A 23,219-nucleotide genomic window follows, 5' to 3' on the forward strand; every position below is an offset into this window, starting at 1 on the left:
AAGGGATTGGATGTTACAAAAAGCTTGCTACATAGGGGAAAAAAGCTAATTTTAAAACAATTTGTAGGACAATAGTCAATTTTTTTTTGCAATACTGGGTCCCATGCTTACAGGCAGGCACTCTACCCTGCAGCCATACTTCTAACCTCATTTTGTTCTGGTCATTTTCTTTTTCTTCTTTTTTTTGTTGCCAGTCCTGGGGACTGAACTCGGGGCCTGAGCACTTTCCTTGGGCTTTCCTCAAGGTTAATGCTCTACCACATGAGCCACATCGCCAATTCCAGGAATTAAACCTGGGTTTTCATGCATGCTAGTCACTAGGCCACTAGGCCAATCTTCTGGCCCCTGTTCTGGTCATTCTCAAGATAGGTTCTTGCTTTTTTTTCCCTCCCATAATAATTGTAAGCACATAGCACTATACCTGGCCATTCACTGAAATGGAATCCCTCGTGAACTTATATGCCTGGACTGGATTCAAACCACGATCCCTCCTCATATCCATCTCCCAAGTTGCTAGGGATACAAGCTTGAGGCACTGTACCAGACAACGTATCAAAATGGAACTAAAAAAATAATTTATCCACAGGGAGAAATCACTTAATAAAGGGCCCCAATTTTTCACTTAAACAATTATTAAAACTTACTTGTAGCTGGCCAACAGGGCCAGCTCACACCTGCAGTCCTAGCTTTTCAGGATGCTAAGATCTGAAGATTCTGAATCGAAGTCAGCCAAGGCAAATAAGTCTGTAATATTCTTATCTCCAACTAACCAGCAAAAACTGGAAATAGAGCTGTAGCACAAGTGGTAGAGCACCAGTCTTGAACAAAATAACTAAAGAGTGTTCTTGCCCTGAGTTCAAGTCCCAGTAATAACACATATGCATGAACAGACACACACACACACACACACACACACACACACACACACACACACACACACACACACACACACACACAATGTTATTGGCAAGACTGTTATCCAAACTCCATGCCCAAACCTCAATCCATAGGATGTTGTAGTTTACTTTGAAGTTATATTTAATTTCTAGGATTTTAGTATTTACACTTACTATAAGTTAAAAACTTATAATGCTGGTCCCTCACCATAAAATTTTTAGTTAAAGCTGGGCGCAGTGGCTCATACCTGTAATCCTAGCTATTCAGTAGGCTGAGATCTGAGGATTGCGGTTCAAAGCCAGCCTGGACACTAAAGTCAGAGAGACTCTTATCTCCACTTAACCACTAGAAAACAATGGAGCTGTGGCTCAGGGATAGGGTGGTAGTCTTGAATTGAAGAACTCAGGGACAATACCCAGCCCAGAGTTCAAGCCCCATGACCCCCACCCCCATACACACACACACAAAAATAGTTAAAGCTGGGCACAGGTGGCTCATGCTTATAATCCTAGCTACTCAGGAGGTTGAGATCTGAGGATCTCGGTTCAAAGCCAGCCTGGGCACAAAAGTCCGTGAGACTCTTATCTCCAATTAATAACCAGAAAACCAGAAGTGACACTATGGCTCAAAGTGGTAGAGTGCTAGCCTTGCGCTGAATTGCTAAGGGACAGTGGCTGGTCCCAGAGTTTAGGCCCCATTACAGACTAAAAAAGTCTTAGTTAAAAAAATCTTAAATCTAGGGCTGGGGATGTGGCTTAGTGGTATAGTGCTTGCTCAGGATGCATGAAGCCCTGAGTTCAATTCCTTGGTATCACATAAGAAGTGGCACTGTGGCTCAGGAGGCTGAGTGTTAAAAACTTGAGCAGAAAAAGCTCAGGGATAGTGCCAGGCCCTGATTTCAAACCTCAGGTCTGGCAGGCGCATGTGCACACATACACACAAAATCTTAAAAACTAATGTTGGGCACTTCTTTTCATGCCTATAATCCTAGCTACTGAGGAAACTGAAATCCAAATGACCATGATTTGAAGCAAGTAGACAGGAAAAAAGTCCTTGAGACTCTATCTCCAATACAACCAGCAAAAACCAGGGCTGGAGGCATGGCTAAAGTGGTTAAGCAACAGTCAACAAAGCAAAGTGAGTGCAAGACCTTGCATTCAAAAATCTGTACTGCCAGGCGGGCACGGTGGCTCACGCCTATATTCCTAGCTACTCAGGAGGCTGAAATTTGAGGATCAAGATTCAAAGCCAGCCAGGGCACAAAAGGACCTGAGACTTATCTCCAATTAACCTCTAGAAAATAGGAAGTAGGGCTTGGCTCAAGGGTAGGGTGGTAGGGCCAGGAGTTTGGCCTAGTGGTAGAGTGCTTGTCTAGCATGCACAAATACCCAGGTTTGATTCCTCGGTAACACATACATAGAAAAAAGCCGGAAGTGGTGTTGAGGCTCAAGTGGTAGAGCTCTAGCCTTCAGAAAGTCCAAGGACAGTGCTCAGGCCCTGAGCTCAAGCCCAGGACTGGCAAAAAATAAAGGTAGGGTGGCAGCCTTGAGCTGAAGAGCTTAGGGACAGTACCCAGGCTGAGTTCAAGCCCCACAGGCCACCATAAAAAAATCAGTACAGCCAAAAAATCTTAAAAGGCATTTTTGCTACAAGAGAAACGCTCTTTAGACTTGAAAGTGAACTATTACTCTAAAGCATCTAGATTTGTAAATGTATGCCCCTGTTTATACTTTCCTTTTCATCTACAAGGTGGAGTTAACAAGTTAATGATTTTAAGAAAATCCTCAAAACAAGTAGAGTTGAAAAGACCAAATGTTCTTTTTTTTGCCAGCCCTGGGGATTGAACTCAGGACCTGGGTACTATCATTGAGCTTTCTCAAGGATAGTGCTCTTTCCCTTGAGCCACAGAGCCACTTCTGGCTTTTTTTCTGTTTATGTGGAACCAGGTAATGGAACCCAGAGCTTCGTGCATGCTAGGCAAGCACTAGGCCACGCTCCTGGACCCAAATGTTCTTATATGAAATATATTTTGTACAGTTTTTAAAATTGAAATATAGTCCCAAATCTGAATTATAATACTATTTCTAGAAATGGTATTGTTAAAGCTTTTAAATTCCTCATTCTCTTTCCTCACTTTTCCTGTTCTCTTCTCCGAGGAGATTTTCACTGGTGCTTTCTCTGAGTGTTGGATATAACTAAGAAAACAGAAAAAAGTAATATTAGATCATAATTTGCTATTGTACATATGTAAGACTCATCAAGAAAAAAAACAGAAACTGGTGGCTCACATCTGTAATCTTAGCTACTCAAGAGGCTGAGATCTGAGGCTCACGGTTCAAAGCTAGCCTGGGTAGACAAATCTAGACTCTAATCATGAATCAGCCAGCAAAACACCAGAGATGGATTTGTAGCTCAAGTGATAGAGTGCCATCCTTACGAGAAAAAGCTAAACAACAATAGGAGGACCTGAGTTCAAGCCTTAAGTCACAGAACTGGTACAAAAAAAGAAGAAAAGGAAAAAGGAAAAAAATGCTGTGCTAAAAATATGGCTTAGTGGTAAAGTGCTTGTCTAGTGTGTGTGAAACCCTGGATTCAATTCCTCAGTAACCCATACACAGAAAAAGCCAGAAAAGGTGCTGTGGCTCAAGTGCTACAGTGCTACCCATGGGCAAAAGAAGCTCATGAACAGTGCCCAGGCCCTGAGTTCAAGCCCCAGGACTAGCAAACAAACAAACGAACAGATAACACTGGTGGCTCACACTTGTGATTCTAGTTACTCAGGAAGCTGAGACCTGAGGATTGGGGTTCAAAATCAGCCTGGGCAAAATACTCATGGAAAGAGTTTTATCCTATCTGCAGTTAATACACTATGGCCCAAGTGGTAGAACATTAGCCCTGAATACATCGAAGAGGCTCAGAGACAATTCCCAGGCCCTGAGTTCAAGCCCCAGAACCAACAAGCAATTTTAAAGGGAAAAATGCAAAGGAAAATAAACAAACCAGTGGGGTTCCAGTGGCTCAGGGCTCATGCCTATAATGCTAGCTACTCAAGAGGCTGAGATCTGAGAATCAAGGTGCATAGCCAGCCCAAATAGGAAAAGACTTTAATCTCCAATTAACCAGCAAAAAGCTAGTTAGAGCCATGATTCAAATGGTAAAACACCAGCACTGAGTGATAAAGAGACAACACCTAGCCCCTGAATTCAAGCACCAATACATACACATGTATAGACACACACACACAAATTATATTCTCCTACCCTGAGGAATCTTATACAACAAAAGCCACATGTAACATACAAAATTTTCCTTCTACTTAAAATTTAAGCTGGGCGCGGTGGCTCATGCCTGTAATCCTAGCTACTCAGGAGGCTGAGATCTGAGGATCATGGTTCAAAGCCAGCCTGGGCACTAAAGTCTGTGAGACTTTTTTTGTGCCAGTCCTGGGGCTTGAATTCAGGGGATAAGCATTGCCCTTGGGCTTTCTCAAGAGTAGCACTCTACCACTTGATCCACAGCACAACTTCTGGCTTTTGCCTGTGTATGTGGTATCAAGGAATCAAACCCAGGGCTTCGTGCATGCTAGGCAAGCACTCTACCACTAGGCCCCTCTCCCAGCCCCCTTCCACATTTTTGAGTTATAGCCTCATTATGTGGACCTCTTGTACTTACATGATCCTTTTACCACACCCTCCTTAGGAAATGGGACTACAGGTGCATACCACTATAACTAACAATTTGTATAACAGCCTACAAATAATAAAGTATTTCCTCAATTATGTCTTCCTAAGATGCATTTAGCTATTTTGGAGTTGAGAAGAAAGGGATATGGAAGAGGGTGGGGGGAGGGAATTGGGGACAAAAGATGAGAATGGGTATCAATGTGTGAGAAGTAATGCACTTGCTACCTGGCGAATATAACTGTAACCCTTCTATATATTACTCCAACAATAAAAAATAAGAAAGGGTTATGGAGACAACTACTCCTTAATTCAATTTCATTACCTTTGGTTAGTTGTGGGGCTTAAACTCAAGGCCTGGGCTCTTTTTATTCAAGGCTAGCATTCTACCAGTTGAGCCACAATGCTACGTCTGGCATTTTCTGAGTAGTTTATTACAGAAAGAGTGTCACAGACTTTCCTGCCTAGGCTGGCTTCAAACTACAATCCTCAGACCTCAGCCTCCCAAGTAGCTAGGATTACATAGGTGCAAGATACCAGTGTCTGGCTCTCATCACCTTTTGGCCAGTCCTGGGGCTTGAACTCAGGGCCTGGGCACTGTCCCTGAGGATTACAGGTAATCCTCATCTATAATGATAAATATTAGGGGATGGGAAAGAGTTTTTATTCTACACAACAGCAAAGTAGTTGTTAGATAGTTGATATAAAAAGTATTTCCGCCTATAATTCCTTTCTAGCTGAAGAGTGTCCATCAAAGGTGAACTGGTGATTAAGTTACTTTCTTTAATCCTAGTTATGGATGCATTTCCTTAGTGTCAAGACTCTCATGTCCTATGAGGTCCATCACCACCCCATTTCCTCTCAGAATGGAGAAAAATGTGGAGGGAGGGAGATCTTTTCCCTACCTCGGGGAGGTCTTATTTGTATCTCCTTACAATGGCCAGAAAGGGCTGAGGCAGCTGGGCGAGGTGGCTCATGCCTGCAATCCTAGCTACTCAGGAGGCTGAGATCTGAGGATCTCAGTTCAAAGCCAGCCCAGGCACGAATTATCTTCAATTAACCACTAGAAAATGGGAAGTGGCGCTGTGGCTCCAGGGTGGTAGCCTTGAGCTGAAGAGCTCAGGGACAGCGCCCAGGCCCAGGGTTCAAGCCCCATGTCTGACAAAAAGGAAAGGTCTGAGGCAAATATAGCTGACATGCTTAGTCCCCCATACACTCTCATAGCTAGTCTTTCTCAGATTAGGTAGCTTGTATCAGCATCTTAAGAGATAAGAGCATCAGCCATAGCTTATTCTGCTATTGAAAATAGCAATGGATTCCTCCTTTCTACTTTCTTCCCCTCTTCCCTCCACTTCCACCCTAGCCTAGGACCAGATCAGTCTCGCTGACCCACCAACAATAAAGCAATATCATCATCTACCTCAAACTTACAATGTGTGTAATACTTCATGTTTTATACATCAATCTCAGTAGAAATTTTCATATTGTGATTCTCTTAACTCATTCAGAAACATATATAATTATGACTCATATGTACTTTCTACCTTTAATAATGAAGTTTCTGACAGAGTAAGTCACTAGAAGAAAGTCTTTGTAAGCCGGGCATGGTGGCTCACGCCTGTAATCCTAGCTACCCAGGGAGGCTGAGATATGAGGATCGTGGTTCAAAGCCAGCCCAGACTTGGGCACTAAAGTCCGAGAGACTCTTATCTCCAATTAACCACTAGAAAACTAGAAGTGGCACTGTGGCTCAAGGGGTAGGGCAGTAGCCTTAAGCTCAAGAACTCATGGAGAGCACACAGGCCCAGAGTTCAAGCTCCATGACCAACAACAACAACAAAAAAGTTAGCCATTTTAGTCTTTCAAAAAAAAGTGGATGGGAGGGAAAGGGGGACAAAAACATAAGGAGGGGTATCAATGTTTGAGAAGTAATGCACCCACTAATTGTAACCCCTCTATTCAATACCCCGACAATAAAAAAGTGGATAAACTCTCTAAATAAACAAGTACATTTCTCTATGTACTCTGCAATTTAATCTTTTCTCCCAAAGAAATTTCTATTTTACATTAATAGTTGAAAACAAAATTCTACTGAGGACATCAGCTGCTTTTGTCTTACAGTTTATAGATGCTTTATCCTGCTTTATCCATTCATATACAATTAAATCTTTGGCAACTCATTCATCAATAAGTAATTATAATCAGAGAGAAAGACTTGTTGACTATGATACTTGATCAAATTGAGAAGATGCATATGTTTGTTCAGTCAGTTTGTTTCAGGTCTTTGGATAAAGAGGACTGCAGCCAAGTCTCTTCATTACACAAGTTATCTTGAAGCCTCTGCTCAGGTATTCTTCACATCGGCAGGCAGGCCCCAGTGAAAGCATGACATTTCCCACAATTATAGCTTAGAAATTAAAAACAAAAGTCCATTTGGGGAAACTCATTTTTGTGACATATGGTCAAACTCCAATTTCTCCTATCAAATTATAAAATTAACTGTACAGTATCTTAAGTGAAATCTATTAAGCAAAAACCTTTCATAACTGGCAATACTAATATTCTTTAAAAGTGCTACAATTGCCAGCGGTGGCTCACGCCTGTAATCCTAGCTACTCAGGAGGCTGAGATCTGAGGATCAAGGTTCAAGGCCTGCCCAGGCACAAAAGGACCTGAGACTCTTATCTCCAATTAACCTCTAAAGAAGGGAAGTGGGGATTGGCTCAAGGGTAGGGCAGTAGCCTTGAACTGACTTCAGCTCAGGGTCAAGGCCCAGGCCCAGGCCCAAGAGTAGGGCAGTAGCATAGAGCTAAAGAGTTCAGGAACAGCAACCATGCTGAGTTCAAGCCCCAAACCCCACAAAAAGTGCTACAATTTACTAATTCATTTTCAATACATACAAATATTCATATATATGTTGTAAAATTGTAAAATATTTTCTGTAAATATAAGGAATGAAAGAACAGTATGAAGGGGCTAACTTTAAGAAGAGGAACAAAAAACAATTGTTTTGTGGGTCAAGAAGACAAATAACATATTTTCACTCATTTGTGGAAGCTAGATCTAAAAGACTTATTCATGGACAGGTACATAGGTATGCACATATACTCATGAACATGTACATAGGTATACACACATATGTACATACACATACACAGAAGTCTAGCTATGGAACTATTTAGAAAGACGAAAGTATGAGAGACAGAAAAAGGAAGATAGAAATGAGCTGGGTGCCAGTGACTCACACTTATAATCCAGTTATTCTAGAGACTGAGATATGACATTTGCAGTTTAAAGCTAGCCTGAGCAGATAAATCCATGAGATGCTTATCTCCAATCAACCAGCAAACAGCCAGAACTGGTGGTGTGACTCAAGTGGGAGAATGCCCACTGTGAGCAAAAGCACTGAGCAAGAGCTTCAGGCCCTGAGTTGAAGTCCCAGGAACAACATAAAAAAAGATAGAGAGAGGGTGAATAGTATCAAAAGACATTGCAAGTATGTATGGAGATGGCATAGGAAGCTCAATGAAAGCTGTTGATCAACAAGAGACTGATGGCGGTAGGGAAGGAAGCAATAGAGAGTATTCTTTTTTCTTTTTCTTTTTTCTTTCTGGTCCTAGGGCTTACACTCAGGCCTAGGCACTGCCCCTGAGCTTTTTCTGCACTACTTCTGGCTTTTTCTGTGTATGTGGTACTGAGGAATTGAACCCACAGCTTCATGCATGCTAGGCAAGCACTCTGTTACTAAGCCACATTCCCAGCGAGAGTGGGTTGTTCTTATTAAATATATGCACCCAGGCACCAATGGTTCATACCTGTAATCCTAGCTACTAAGGAGACTGAGATCTTAGGACCAAAACCAGCCAAGGCAGAAAAGCCTGTAAGACTCTTATTTCCAATTAAGCACTAAAACTTCTGGAAGAAGAGCTGTGGCTCAAGTGGTAGAGTACTAGCCTTGAGCAAAATAGCGCAGGGACAACAAGTTTGAATCCTATGTGTATATATGTGTATACATATAATATATACACATCTAAAATACCATGATGAAACCCATTGGCACAAAAAATGAATAATACAAAAAACAAAAGGATAAATGAGGATGAATATGCTTGATTAGTGTACTTTCATGTACAAAAACAGAACAATAACACCTGTTGAAATTCTTTCAAGGGAGGAGTAGAGGAGAAAGGGACAAAGGAGGTAAGTTTAATTTAAATAGAATACACACATGTATGGAAATGTCACAATGAAACTCCTCTTGCATGATGATAATGCATGCTAATAAAAATTATAAAAAAACAAAACAACAACAAAAATAAGGATCTTGAGGACCAGGAGTTTGTCCTAGTAGTAGAGTGCTTTCTTAGCATGCATGAAGACCTGGGTTTGATTCCTTGGTACCAGATACACAGAAAAAAGCTGGAAGTGGTGCTGAGGCTCAAGTGGTAGAGCTCTAGCCTTGAGAAAATCCAAGGACAGTGCTCAGGCCCTGAGCTCAAGCCCAGGACTAGCAAAAAAAAAAAAAGAGAGAGAGAGAGATCTTGAGCTGATCCATCTGCACATACGCTCCCAGCTTAATCTTTTGGTTTTATTTCATGGTTTTGATTCACACTTGGAGTCAAGTGTGAATATGGGTGCACCAAAATTATTTTCATTTTCATTCGCATATTAGTAGTGCATTAAGTTAATGAAAAGATTTTGCTGACATAGCCAATTGTAGTGACTCATTATTCTCAGAATCCATAAAGGAAGGTAATTTTTATAATAGAACAAAGTATGTCAGTTTGCTTAGGAAACAATAAATTACAACAGTAGTCAGAAGGAGGCATTGGGGGAGGCTAAGTAGGGGAGGAATGGGGGGGAGATGAAAAAGGAAAAATGACAAGAAAGATAATGAAGACAATGAACACAAGACAAAGAAGCTGAGAAAGTGATGCTGTGGCTCAACATGGTAGAGCACTAGACTTGAATGAAAGAGCTCAGGGACAGTGCCCAGGCCCTGAGTTCAAGCCCTATGACCAACAAAAAGGAGGGGGGGGAGAGACAGGAGCAAGAGGAGGAGGAGGAGGAGGAGGAGAAAGAGGAGGAGGAACAGGAGCAGGAGCAGTAACAGGAGGAGCAGGAGGAGCAGGAGGAGCAGGAGGAGCAGGAGAAGCAGGAGAAGCAGCTGGGTGCCAATGGCTCATTCTTATTATCCCATATACTCAAAAGCCTGAGATCTGGAGGATCGCAGTTCAAAATCAGCCCAGGCAGAAAAGTCCAAGAAACTCTTTCTTTAATCACTAGGCCAAACTCCCGGCCCCTCCAAGAAACTCTTATCTCCAAAACACCAGCACAATGCTGAACTGAAAGCAAGGCTTAAGTGGCATAAGACCAGCCATTAGCAAGAATACTGAGTGAGAGCATGAAGCCCTGAGTCCAATTCCCAGTGCCAGAAAACAAGGAAATTAAGAGTTAAAACCAATGTCTTATAAATAAGCATATTCCCAAATATAGCCTAATTTCTTCTGTCAGTTAAAGCAAAAAAAATCACATTATGTCACCTGCTTCTTAAGAGTCACGAGGAGACATATGGTTTGAGATCTGACCCACTGACATAGCCAAGTCACTTCATTTCCTAGGATCTCACTTTCCTCTAAAGAATTAGGACCTGCTCCAAAATCTCATCATTGTCAGACAACAGGGAATGCAAGCGCTGAGAAACTGCAAGAAATAAAATCTGAACATTATGTAGCCTATCCCTAGATAAGGAAAACCTGGCAGCATATAAATGCATGTGTGGGGGCCGGGAGTTTGGCCTAGTGGTAGAGTGCTTGCCTAGCATGCACGAAGACCGGGTTCGATTCCTCACTACCACATGCATAGAAAAAAACAAAGCTGGAAGTGGTGCTAAGGCTCAAGTGGTAGAGCTCTAGCCTTGAGAAAGTCCAAAGACAGGGCTCAGGCCCTGAGCTCAAGCCCAGGACTGGCAAAAAAAAATGCATGTGTGGACCAGGAGTTTGGCCTAGTGGTAGAGTGTTTGCCTAGCAAGCACTAAGATCAGGGTTCAATTCCTCAGTACCACATACACTGAAAAAAAGCTGTAAGTGGTGCTGTGGTTCAAGGGGTAGAGCTCTAGCCTTGAGAAGGCCCAAGGACAGTGCTCAGGCCCTGACTTCAAGCCTTAAGACAGGCAAAAAAAAAAACACGCATGTATGTGCCAAGTAGTTCACACCTGTAATCCTAGTTACTCAAGGGGCTGAGATCTGAGGATCATGGTTCAAAGCCAGGCCTGGCAGAAAAGTCCATGAGATAATCCCTAATTTACAAGCACAAAAACTGAGATAGATGTGTGGCAAAAAACCCAAGGGACAGTATTCCCTCAGTTCAAGCCTAGGTACTAGCACAAAAAAATAAATGCAGGGATCTGTGAAGAGGAAAAACTAACTCCACGGAATGCCCTGCACCAAGACTCATCTAAATACAGGCTGTACAAACACACAGACATGAGTCCTATTACTAACTGCAGATTTCATCCTCATTATAAGGTATGGGGAAAAATCCAGGTGAACTCAACCCCTCAATGGACTGTATATATAACACTACAGATTCTATTTTCACAGCGAAAAGTGGCAGAAACATTAAATATCATAAAGAAAAAAAACAAAGATAATACCTGGATGTGTCTACAGTCGTCTTCACATCTAATTTAACTGTAAGCAATTGCTTCTTAAAATTAACAGATGATGGTTTCTCATCAGAAAGTTTACTTGCATCGTGTTGACTACCAGAAAAGTTGCTCTCTTTTCTGCAATCTTCATCTTTCCTTATTTTTTTCTTCTGTTTGTCATTATAAGACTTCAAATCCATTTCACTTTTACTTGAATGACTACTGGAAACGTGTCCTTTCTTAGATGATTTAAGAGGTTCTTTGACTTGTTTATCTTCACTCTCTCTCCCTCTCGCAGCATTTAAACAGTCTGAGTCTCTATTTACAAAGCCTTTTTGAGAATTATATTTTCTAACTTCTTCTTTCAAGTACTTCTGAGTTCTTCCATCAGAAAAGTCCTGGTGCTCATCTGAGGGCTCATGATGTCTGTGTCGATAGTCATAAGATACTTTGGTTGATGAACTGGTCTCTGGGTATTCCTTCCCAGAATATCGATGAGTTTGGAGTCCAAAGTTCCACTGATCTGTCTGTTCTTGATGAGATGGAAGAGAATGTTTGGGCTTCCACTTTGGGATTCTGGCAGGCTCTCTGTTTTCATACTTTACCATGTCTTTAGATCTTTTTGATGTGTGTCCATGTTTTCCAATATCACGGTCCTCAGGATACCTGTGTTGACATAAAGCAGTTTACACTTGCACTACAGAGAAGAAAGTGAGAATTTACACGTGTGTAGAATGTTGGGAAGCATGGCTTTAAATGTAGAGTGCAGTGGCAAGATAATCTATAATCCCTTAAGCCAATTCATAGAGGTACAAGGTAGTTAAAGAAGAAAACACCTTTAAAAACTATTCTAGCCATCAACATGATCTACTCAAAAGAGAAATATTTTACTACTACTAGTAGACCATACTAAATTACACTGCTTTTTATCTTTTGAGACAAAAGCTTTTCAAGGTGGTTATCTTCAACCATAAAGTAAACAGACTTTTTCACTTGAGGCTTTTTATCAAATTACCCAGGTTTAATGTTTTCTTATACCTCTTCTGAAAAGAGCTCCTTGCGTCAAAGTCTTCTGAGCCTCTTCGGGGTGACTGGGAATATCGTTCTTCTTGTAGCCTCTTATGTCGTAATTCGTCTTCATGCCACTTCCCTTCTAATCTAAGGGAATCTGCTACTGGCCTCTCAAGTGGCTTCCCTCCTCTCCCACTTTCTCTAACTCTGTGGTCATCAGAAGTATACCTTCCTTGCATTTTCTGGGGATAACAATTCCTCTCATGCTCTATGTAGGGTACACTGTCTGAATGTGTGGGCAAGTACTGAGATCTTCTGTTACCATCCCCTCTTCCAACTGAGTATACTCGGTGAGGCTTATGTGTGTGAACATTTTCTAAAGAGTTCCTTATGTTTGGGGAAGGTGGTCTATGTTCATATGATTGGTAATAAAGACGTCCACGAGGGAGATTCCTTGATTTACTCTGTCCATGTTTCTCATTGTCCATTCTCCAAGCAATGGGTCTTTTCATATCTTTTCTATAGTCACAGTTATAATGCCCATGAGAATGTCTTTGCTTGTGGTACTCAAAGTTTCTAGGTCGTGGTGATAAAGACCTATGCAAACAAACATAAAGAAGATGAGTCCATTTTTAAACAATAAACTAACTTAGCTTAAATGATCTCCCTAAAACATAGGCCCTGCCTTTGTTTCTCCCACTGGAAAAAAATCCATCAATCTGCTATGTTGTGCATTCTGAATTGTGCACATTTGGAGGTCTGACACTGCTATTACCCTCGTCAACAAGCACACTAGTAAAAGTAGACGCAGGGAGTTCAACAAAGGGCCATCAAGCAAAGTTTACATAATGTTCATTAGCCAAGTAAAAAATAAGTAGCAATAGATTCTCACAAAATACATGTAGAATGGGGCATTGGTGGCTCAGGTTTATAAACCTAACTACTCAGGAAGTTGAGATCAGAGGATAGCATTTCAAAGCCAGCCCAGGCAGAAAAGCCTATGAGGCTTTTATTTCTAAATAACCATTAGAAAACCAGAAATTGATCTGTAGCTCAAGCTGGTAGAGCACTAGCTTTCAGCTAAAAACCTCAGGGACAGTGCCTAGCCCTTGTGTTCAAGACCAACAACCAGCAACAACAAAAAACACTGTAGAAGAGGGTCAAGAAGACTAAACAGGAACTTTGAAATTAAATTACATTCTAATGTTCAATAGGCCACAAACCAAACTGGCCAAAGACTGGTCCCATACTTTCCCCAAATTACTATTCTTCCTTATGGTTGTACTGAGAAGAAAAAATAAAATATATGTTTAGGGCACCAGTGGCTCACGTTTATAACCATAGTTATTTAGGAGGCTGAGATCTGAGGATTCTGGCTCAAAGACAAAGTTATTAGACTCATATCTCCAAGTACCCACCAAAAAGCCAGAGCTCAAGTGGTAAAATGCCAGCCTGAAGCGAAAAAGCCAAGTGAGAACGTAAGGCCCTGAGTTGAAGCCCCAGTAATAGCACAAAAAAGGGGAAAAAAAGAAGAAAAAAAGAAACATATGTAACAGGTAGCAAGAAGAGGAAAAGAGAATCCTAAAACTTTTAGGTCCAATCTATCCATAATACTTCTAGTAGACATAAGTCGTTTTACTTTCTCCTCCCTCACACATCAACTTCAAGATGCGCTATTCCAAGAGAGCTTTAATTGTAGCCATAAAGTTCCCCAGAAATAGAACATTCCTTTAGCATCCATGTATAGGCACCTCAGCACGGCCAACATGAAGCCTTGTATGCCTACTGAGGATGAAAGCTCTTACTTAAGGAAACTAGTTTATGTTATCCAAACTTACAGATAAGAGGAGTGCCACTGTCAGAAAAACAACAAAGCTTCACTTTGATGCCCAAAGACCTTTCCAATTTCTCAAACTCCTCCCTAAAGATTTGATATTTTCTAATCAACAAGGAAGCTATTCTTGAAGTTTTTATCACCCTCTCTAGAAGCTGCCACGGAGGTGGAGCAAATGTAACTGAATCGCTTTCAATGACAAATCTATGTCTTCTACACATGAAAAGAGGAAAACCTATCTTCCTCAGGTACCCACTGGGCCATACGTGTATATTATATGCATGTATGGGTTATAAATATACATTATATGAATGTATGAAAATATCACAATGAAACTTTTATACAATTAATTTATACCAATATTTTTTATTTGCCAGTCCCAGGGTTTGAACTCAGGGCCTGGGCACTATCATTGAGTTTTCTCAAGCCTAGCCCACTACCACTTGAGCCACAGCACCATTTCCAGCCTTTTCTGTGTATGTGGTACCAAGGAATTGAACCCAAGGCACTGAAACCAAGACTTCATGCATGCTAGGCATGCACTCTACCACTAGGCCACACTCCTAGCCCCATAGACCAATAATTTTTTTAAAAAAGAAACTTGGACTGGACGCACAGTTTAAGTAGTAAGAGTTCCAGCTTTGAGCAAGAATGCAAGGCCTAGAGTTCAAATTCTGGTAAAAGGGAAAAAAGAATAAAGGGAGAGAAGAGGAGGGAGGAGAAGACAGTGAAGAAAGGAGAAGGGAGGGAAAAGAAGGGAAGGAAAAAGAATAAAAGGGAAGCTGGCATGGTGGCTCATGCCTGTAATCTTAGCTACTCAGGAGGCTGAGATCTGAAGATCAAGGTTCAAAGACAGCCCAGGCACAAAAGGACCTGAGAGGGCTGGGAGTTTGGCCTAGTGGTAGAGTGCTTGCCTAGCATGCACAAAGACCCGGGTTCAATTCCTCGGCACCACATACATAGAAAAAAGCTGGAAGTGGTGCTGAGGATCAAGTGGTAGAGCTCTAGCCTTGAGAAAGTCCAAGGACAGTGCTCAGGCGCTGAGCTCAAGCCCAGGACTGGCAAAAAAAAAGGACCTGAGACTCTTATCTCCAATTAACCTCTAGAAAAACGGGAAGTGGGTAGGGTGGTAGCCTTGAGCTGAAGAGCTCAGGGACAGCGCCCAGGCCGAGTTCAAGCCCCATGACTCCCCCCTCAAAAAAGGGGGAAAATGGAAATAAAAGGGGAAAGAGAAAGGAAAAGAAAGGAAATGGAAAAGAAAAAATGAAAATCAAACAACTGTTTTCCAGCTGGGTACTTTTCATCCCCTGGAGGGGAGGCAACAAGAGCCTGACAGCTTCCTAGATTTCTTCTCTCTCACTATTAAGGAAAAAGCTGACAGAGGTAAAAGTCTTCTACCAGACTGAATGAAATACTCAAGAACTAAGTTGAATCCTTACTTCATATTAAAAACTCTTTTGAGGCAGGGCACCATTGACTCATACCTGTAATCAATTCTAGCTACTCAGGAGGCTGAGATCTGTGGATCACAATTTGAAGCCAGCCTGAGCTCCAAAGTCCATGAGACACTGATCTCCAATTACCAAATAGCCAAAAGTGGAACTATGGTTCAAGCAGCAGAGTGCCAGCCTTGAACAAATAAGCTCAGAGACAGGACCTAGGCCTTGTGTTCAGGATGCAGGACCAGCATATACACTAAAAAAATACGTAAATAAATAACCTCTCTTTGGGTATTATATTTTGCAGCATATACTTTCTCGTCATGCACCCATTTTTTTCTAAAGAAAGTAGCTGGGATAGTTGCTATCATTTTCTCTTCTCCTAAAGAGATGAAAAGAGACCCAAGGAGTCTATTGGGAAACAATTCTCCACAGTCTCTTGAGTTCTGCATGCCTTGTGAGTGGAGACACTGTCAGCTTTTGTTCCAAAGCAAACAGCCTTGGAAATATAGAGTCTCCCTTAGGAATAGAGGACTGATTTGTTTGCTACTCAGAATAACAAGATAGTGCCTCACCCTAGGTCAAAACTGGGAGGGTTTGTGGGCAGCTCTTTCTGGGGAACTCAATTTCCCCAGCTATTTCATTATCTCACTGCCTAGAATGGTTACCCTACAACTTTGTATCATCTACCCGGTCAGCCCCTATGCAATACTAACCCTTCAGAGACCTCGAGGGTTTCTAGAACATGGAATTCAAGCACCTTGCTATCTTATGGGTGACAAATAACTTCATCAGATCTAATCCATGCGTGTCTTGTGGAAGGTCAATGCTTGCAAGCAAGGTAAGGTATCAGGCCTTCGATAGCTCTTGACAAATAAATCCAAGAAGGAATCTAGAAACCAAGCCCTAGGCCTGGAAGGGGCTCATGTGCCACCTCAGCTTGGCCTAATACAAAAAAGTGAAACAGACCGTCGGGTGTGGTAGCTCACACCTAGCTACACAGGAGGCTGAGATCTGAGGGTCAAGGTTCAAAGCCAGCCCAGGCACCAAACACTGTGAGACTTTTATCTCCAATTAACCTCTAAAAACCAGAAGTGGTCCTTGGCTCAAGGGGTAGAGCTCTTCAGCTCAAGGACAACGCCTAGACCCAGAGTTCAAGCCCTACGACTGACAACCCCCCCAAAAAAGTGAAACAGACCAGGAGCAAAGGGCTCATGCCTATAATCCTAGCTACTCAGGAGACTGAGGTCTAGGAATGAGGTTCAAAGTCAGCCTTGGCAACAAAGTGCATAAGAATCTTATCTCCCCAATTAATCATCAGAAACCAGAAGTGGAGCTACAGCCTAAAGTGACAGACTGCTAGTCTTGAGCACAAAAACAAAAGCTCAGGTACAGTGCCCAGATCCTGAGTTCAAGCCCCACAACTGACAACAATAAAAATGGAAGCAAAATGAACTCTGAGATACCTTTCCTATTAAAATAATTTATTTCTTTATATTTCCCTTTTTTTCTGAAGCTCATCTTCATTACAATTAGCCCTATGAACTATAAATTGAAAAAAACTGAAGAACAGTTTGGTTAGTTATTGTATTAGCAGAATGCATAGAATAGTAGCCAAGTTAAAAACGAAGAACTATTTACCTGTGTTTCCACCTGGGGGATCTGGATCGTGATCGTGCCATACTTTGACATGTAAGCCACTATGCACTTCTTCTACTGTAAAGAAACACAATATTAGCAAGTTTGTGGAAAGAGCCTCAAGATGCTCTGAAACATGGTATCACCAACAAAGGACTTATTCCCTTTGTAGCTGTTTGCCACTAAGTAAAATGAGCATGATTACAACAGCACCCACCTTCCTGGAATGTTGTCAGGATAAAACAAATTAAATCAGAGACTAGCAAATACCTTAAGTAAAGGGTCGCATGCTACGTTAGGCTTTGAAGCCATAGAAGATCTTTCTCAAATTTATTCCTCCTGTTCTTGTAAAATAACTCCTTAAAATGTATGGGGCCGGGAGTTTGGCCTAGTGGTAAAGTGCTTGCCTAGCATACACAAAAGCCCAGGTTCAATTCCTCCATACCACATACATAGAAAAAGCCGGAAGGGATCCTGTGGCTCAAGTGGTAGCACTCCAGCCTTGAGAAAGCCCAAGAACAGGGGGTGGGGAGAGGGAAATGGGGACCAAGACATGAGAAGGGGTATCAATGTATGTGAAGTAATGCACCCTCTATCTGGTGAATATAATGTAACCCTTCTATTAATTACAATAAAAAATATATGGGAAAAAGAAAGCCCAAGGACAGTGCTCAGGCCCTGAATTCAAGCCCCAGGACTGGCAAAAAAAAAAAGCTTAAAAACAAAAATTTAGGGCTGTGAGTTTGGCCTAGTGGTAGAGAGCTTGCCTAGCATGCACGAAGACCCAGGTTCAATTCCTCGGCACCATATACATAGAAAAAAGCCGGAAGTGGTGCTGAGGCTCAAGTGGTAGAGCTCTACCCTTGAGAAAGTCCAAGGACAGTGCTCAGGCCCTGAGCTCAAGCCCAGGACTGGCAAAAAAAATTTTTAAAGCTATTTTTAGCTCAAAAGCTAAAGAAAAAGTCGGGTGCCAGTGGTTCACACCTGTAATCCTTGCTACTCAGGAGGTTGAAATCAGAGGATCACAGTTCAAAGCAAGCCTGGGCACAGAAGTCCAAAAGTCTGACAGATTCATGTCCAATTAACCACCAGAAAACTGGGAAGTGGTGCTGTGGCTCAAGTGGTAGAGCACTAGCCTTGAAGCTGAAGAACTCAGTGACAGTGCCCAGGCCCAAGTCCAAGACCCGCCACAAAAAAAAAAAAAAGCTAAAGAAAAATAGGCCTAGCTAGGGGCTGGGTGTTTGGCCTAGTGATAGAGCGCTTGCCTAGCATGCATGAAGACCCGGGTTCGATTCCTCGGTACCACATACATAGAAAAAAAAAGCTGGAAGTGGTGCTGAGGCTCAGGTGGTAGAGCTCTAGCCTTGAGAAAGTTCAAGGACAGTGCTTAGGCCCTGAGCTCAAGCCTAGAACTGGCAAAAAATTAGGCTTGGCCAGCCAAACATACCATAGTTTGATGACTTCTGTATTAAATTATGAAAAAAATGATGCTAGTATATGGTACATAACTGCTAAATAAGTGGAAATTTTAATTGTCTAGAATTAATCTATCTAACACAACAATTGCTACCCTTTCATTTTGCCATGTGCATCAACATTTCATGCAACCTAATATCATATTTTTTTAAATTGCTAGTCAATCTATAAAATTATACAAATCTTAATACCTAATTGCTGACTTATTATTCACTATATATATAAACACCTGATTAAGCAATATTAAACATTTACTTTGCTTCTGATTTTTTTTTCAGTGCTGAGCATGGACTCCAGGGCTTCACATGTGCTATACAAATGATATACCAGGGGGAGGTGGGGGGAAGGGTAATGGAGACCAAGACATGTGAAAGGGTATCAATGTATGTGAATTAATGCACCTTCTATCTGGCAAATATCATGTAACCCTTTTATTAATTACAATAAAAAATATTAAAAAAAAAAACAAATGATATACCACTGAGCCACATCCTCATTCCTGCTTCTGATACTCTCTTCATGCAAATAACACAGCTGGGCACCAATGGTTCATACCTGCAATACTATGATGTTATCGCCCCTATCTATCCCTTAACAGCTAAATTCTTCAAAAGGCTACCTGTGTGCTACAATCATTACCTGTACTTTTTCTCCTCTCATTCTTATTAGACCCTTTGCTAATACAGCTTTCCATCACCAGTCCTGCTACTATACCAAACTGTTCAAACTAAGATACTAACAAAATCAGATCCAATACTCATTTCCTTGGTCTTCTTGACTTATCAAGGTGGGCTTAGTGACTCCTGTCTATAATCATCCTAGCTATTGAGCAGGCTTAATCAAGAGGATCAAAGTTTGAAGTCAACCTGGGTAGAAATGTTCATAAGGCCCTATCTCAAAAATAACCAGTAAGACATGAAAGCAATAAAAAAATAGCAAGAAAACAGGGTTAAAAGTGTGGCACAAATGGTAATGTGCCAGCTTAGCAACCACAAGGCCCTAAGTTCAAACCTCAGTATTGGTGGTGAAAAAGAGCCAGACAGGGTGGCATATCACATGTAATTCCAGATACTTAGAAGGAAAAGGTAGAAAGATCATCAGTTTGCAGCCAGTCTGGCCAAAGTCAGTGAAACAGTATTATAGAAATAAAATAAAATCAAAGCTGGGCACAGTGGCTCATGCCTGTAATCCTAGCTACTCAGGAGGCTGAGATCTGGGGATCGCAGTTCAAAGCCAGCCCGGGCACTTAAGTTCATGAGACTCTTTTTTTTTTTTGGCCAGTCCTGGGCTTGAACTCAGGGCCTGAGCACTGTCCTTGGACCTGGGAGTTTGTGAGACTCTTATCTCCAATTAACCACCAGAAAACCATTTAGTAGCACTGTGGCTCAAGGGATAGGGCAGTAGCCTTAAGCTGAAGAGCTCAGGGACAGCACCCAGGACCAGAGTTCACTCCCCAGGACCAACCAAAAAAAAAAAAAAAAGGAAAAGAAAGAAAACAAAATCAAAAGGACTAAGAATGTATAAGTGTATATCAAGTAATACAGCAATTGCCTAGCATGTACAAGGTCCTCCTGGGTTCAATCTCCAGTACTGAGAAAAGAAAAAAAAAGGAAGAGGAAGAAAATAGGAGAAAGGAAGAGAGGGAAAAAGGGGAGAGAAAAAACACAGGTCAGAGAAAAAGCAGTAGAAATAGTATGATTATCGTTCTTGGAAAAGAACAATGAAACAATAAAACATAACTAATATTAAAAACTATAATTCAAGAAAACCAAGAAGTATAAATGCATATAGAGATTCCCTTCTTGAATACTTGTTTGTTAAACATGACATTTGAAATATGATGTAAAAATCAATGTTAATAAATTCTTTAATTAAAAAATTATAATTCAAGAAAACCAAGATGTATAAATGTGGATGCCACTCAGGGGTAGAGTACTCGCACATAACATGCAATGCCCTGAATTCAATTTTGACATAAAAAAAACCTTTCAGAAATAAAATCCGAAATACCCAAATCCACACATCTATACCAGGTACTCCTCAAAAACTCCTCAGTCATCTTTGAAACAACCTAGTATAAAGTACTTAATTTCAAAGATAAAGATAAAATTATCAAGACTTTCAGGGAAAAAAATCCAAAAACCTTATAAATGCAAAAGAATTACACCCGGGCTGGGAGGAAGATCAATGGTAGAAAGCTTGCTATGTAACCCTATCACTGTAAAAGAAAAACCATTAGACCGGCAGCAGATTTTTCAAAGCCTAAATATAAAACACAGCGAAAAACAACATTTTAAAAACATTTTTAAAAGCCTCAATGAGTGGCCAGGAGTTTGGCTTAGTGGTAGAGTGCTTGCCTAACATGCACGAAGACCTGGGTTTGATTCCTTGGTACCACATACATAGAAAAGCCGGTAGTGGTGCTGTGGGTTAAGTGGTAGAACTCTAGCCTTGAGAAAGCCCAAAGACAGGGCTCAGGCCCTGAGTTCCAGTCCCAGGAACAACCCTCGATGAAAGGAAGCATGAATCCTGGGTTTCATATCTGCCAAGATATTCTGCAATTACCACAGCAACAGAAAAACTTTAAATACAAAATAATGTGGGAAATCCAGAATTCATTAGCCCTTCCTGAGACATCAACTGATATGACCTTCATCTAATCAAAGTCAGCAAAATGACTGAGTATTTTTTTTTGTTGGTTGTGAGGCTTGAACTCAGAGCCTGGGCACTGTCCCTGATCCTCTTTGTGTTCAAGGCTAGTAGGCTATCACTTGAGCAACAGCACCGCTTCCAGTTTTTGAGTGGTTAATTGGAAATAAGAGTCTCAAGGGAACTTTGCTGCCCAGGCTAGCTTCAAACCATGATCCTCAGATCTCAGCCTCCTGAGTGCCTAGGATTACAGGCATGAACCACTGGCATCCAGCTGACAGTGTGCATTTCATAATATGTAGGGGCAGATAGTATAGCTCAGAGGCAGAGTGTATGGTTAGGATGGGAAAGGCCCCGGATTCAGTTTCCAGAACCCCCTTACCTCCCACACAGACAAAAAGTATGCACGCATGCATATACTTGTACATACGCATGCATGAACATACACATACACACACACATATATCTTTCTAAAAAAAGATAAGGATGAGGGTGAAAGATTAAAGTAAAATTGTTGAATTTTGTGACAGAGTAGAAAGATTATAATCAAATGTAGTGGTACATGACTGTAATTCCAGAACTTAGGAGGAGGAGGATGAATGAGCTCAAGGACTATGTATTGAATCACTGTCCTAAGAGAAAAAGGATGGTGGGTGCAGTGGCTCACACCTGTAATCCTAGCTACTCAGGAAGCAGATCTGAGGATGGCCATTCAAAGCCAGCCCTGGGTTACTAAATTCAGAGAGACTCTTATCTCTAATTAACCACTAGAAAACTAGAAGTGGCGCTGTGGTTTCAGGGGTAGGGTGTTAACCTTGGGCTGAAGAGCTCGGACGATGCCCAGGCCCAGGGGTAGGGCAGTAGCCGTGAGCTGAAGGGCTCAGGGACAGTGCCCAGGCCCAGAGTTCAAGCCCATGCCAGCCAAAATAAGAAAAAAAAAGAAATCCAAGAGAGGAAACGAGGAATAGTAGAAACTCCTTCACTGTTACATAGACAGGAACTGGATTTAAAGGATATTAAGGGCATTAATGCACCAGATATTAAGAGGTTAAATCAATATGCAGTCCTGAGACCACTAGATAATTCACAAAAGAATAAAAGGACTCATATAATAACTTACCTCTTCATATCATACTTAAAAGTTAACTCAAGAGCATTGCCTAACATAAACAATCCTCAGCACTGTAAAAAGAAAAAAAACGAGTTATTAATTCAAGCCGGGTGCCCGTGGCTCATGTCTACATTTTTAGCGTCTCGGGAGGCTGAAATTTAATCATCATAGCCTGAAGCCAGATCCAGGAGAAAAGTCTCATTAAGACTCTTATCTCCAATTAACCACTCAAAAACCAGAAGTGGGGCCCAGAGTTTGGCCTAGTGGTAGAGTGCTTGCCTAACATGCACAAAGACCTGGATTCAATTCCTTGGTACCACATACATAAAAAAAGGAAGAAGTGGTGCTGTGGCTCAAGGGGTAGAGCTCTAGCCTTGAGAAAGCCCAAGGACAGTGCTCAGTTCCTGAGTTAAAAAGCCCTGGAAGCTGGCCCTGGAAGCCAGGCCCAGTGGCTCATGCCTGTAATCCTAACTACTCAGGAGGCTGAGATTTAAGGATCAAGGTTCAAAACCAGCCCTGGCACAAAAGGACCAGAGACTCTTATCTACAATTAACTTCTAGAAAAGGGAAGTGGGGCTTAGATCAAGGGTAGGTCAGTAGCTTTGAGCTAAAGAGCTCAGGGATAGCACCCAAACCCAGGGGTATGGTGGTAGCCTTGAGCTGAAGAGCTCAGGGACAGTGCCCAGGCCAAGTTCAAGCCCCATGACCCACAAAAAAAAAGAAAAGTAGAAGTGGTGCTGTGGCACCAGGGGTAGGGCAGTAGGCTTGAGCTGAAGAGCTCAGGGACAGCACTTAGGCCTAAGCTCCAAGCCCCATGACCAACCAACAAAAAATT

At 41.7% G+C, this 23,219-nt stretch overlaps 1 protein-coding gene across 5 annotated transcripts in view; it reads right to left on the bottom strand.

Annotated features, from left to right (window-relative positions):
• Positions 1-23,219, bottom strand: part of Bclaf3 (BCLAF1 and THRAP3 family member 3) — a 54,501-nt gene that overhangs the window by 22,984 nt on the left and 8,298 nt on the right. For 4 of the 5 annotated variants that reach the window (XM_090325935.1, XM_090325934.1, XM_090325936.1 and 1 more), the window contains 3 exons: positions 17,152-17,226; positions 12,265-12,834; positions 11,233-11,892 (listed from right to left, as the gene is read on the bottom strand). In XM_090325935.1, coding sequence (XP_090182061.1) covers positions 11,233-11,892; positions 12,265-12,834; positions 17,152-17,192 — 1,271 coding nt within the window. In that variant the 5' untranslated portion in view covers positions 17,193-17,226. Of the gene's footprint in view, positions 1-11,232; positions 11,893-12,264; positions 12,835-17,151; positions 17,227-22,393; positions 22,456-23,219 lie in introns of all 5 variants that reach the window. The other variant, XM_090325933.1, reaches the window with a different exon arrangement.

The sequence above is a fragment of the Megascapheus bottae genome, chromosome X (assembly GCF_031878675.1).
Source record: "Megascapheus bottae isolate mThoBot1 chromosome X, mThoBot2.hap1, whole genome shotgun sequence".
Classification (NCBI taxonomy): Eukaryota; Metazoa; Chordata; class Mammalia; order Rodentia; family Geomyidae; genus Megascapheus; species Megascapheus bottae.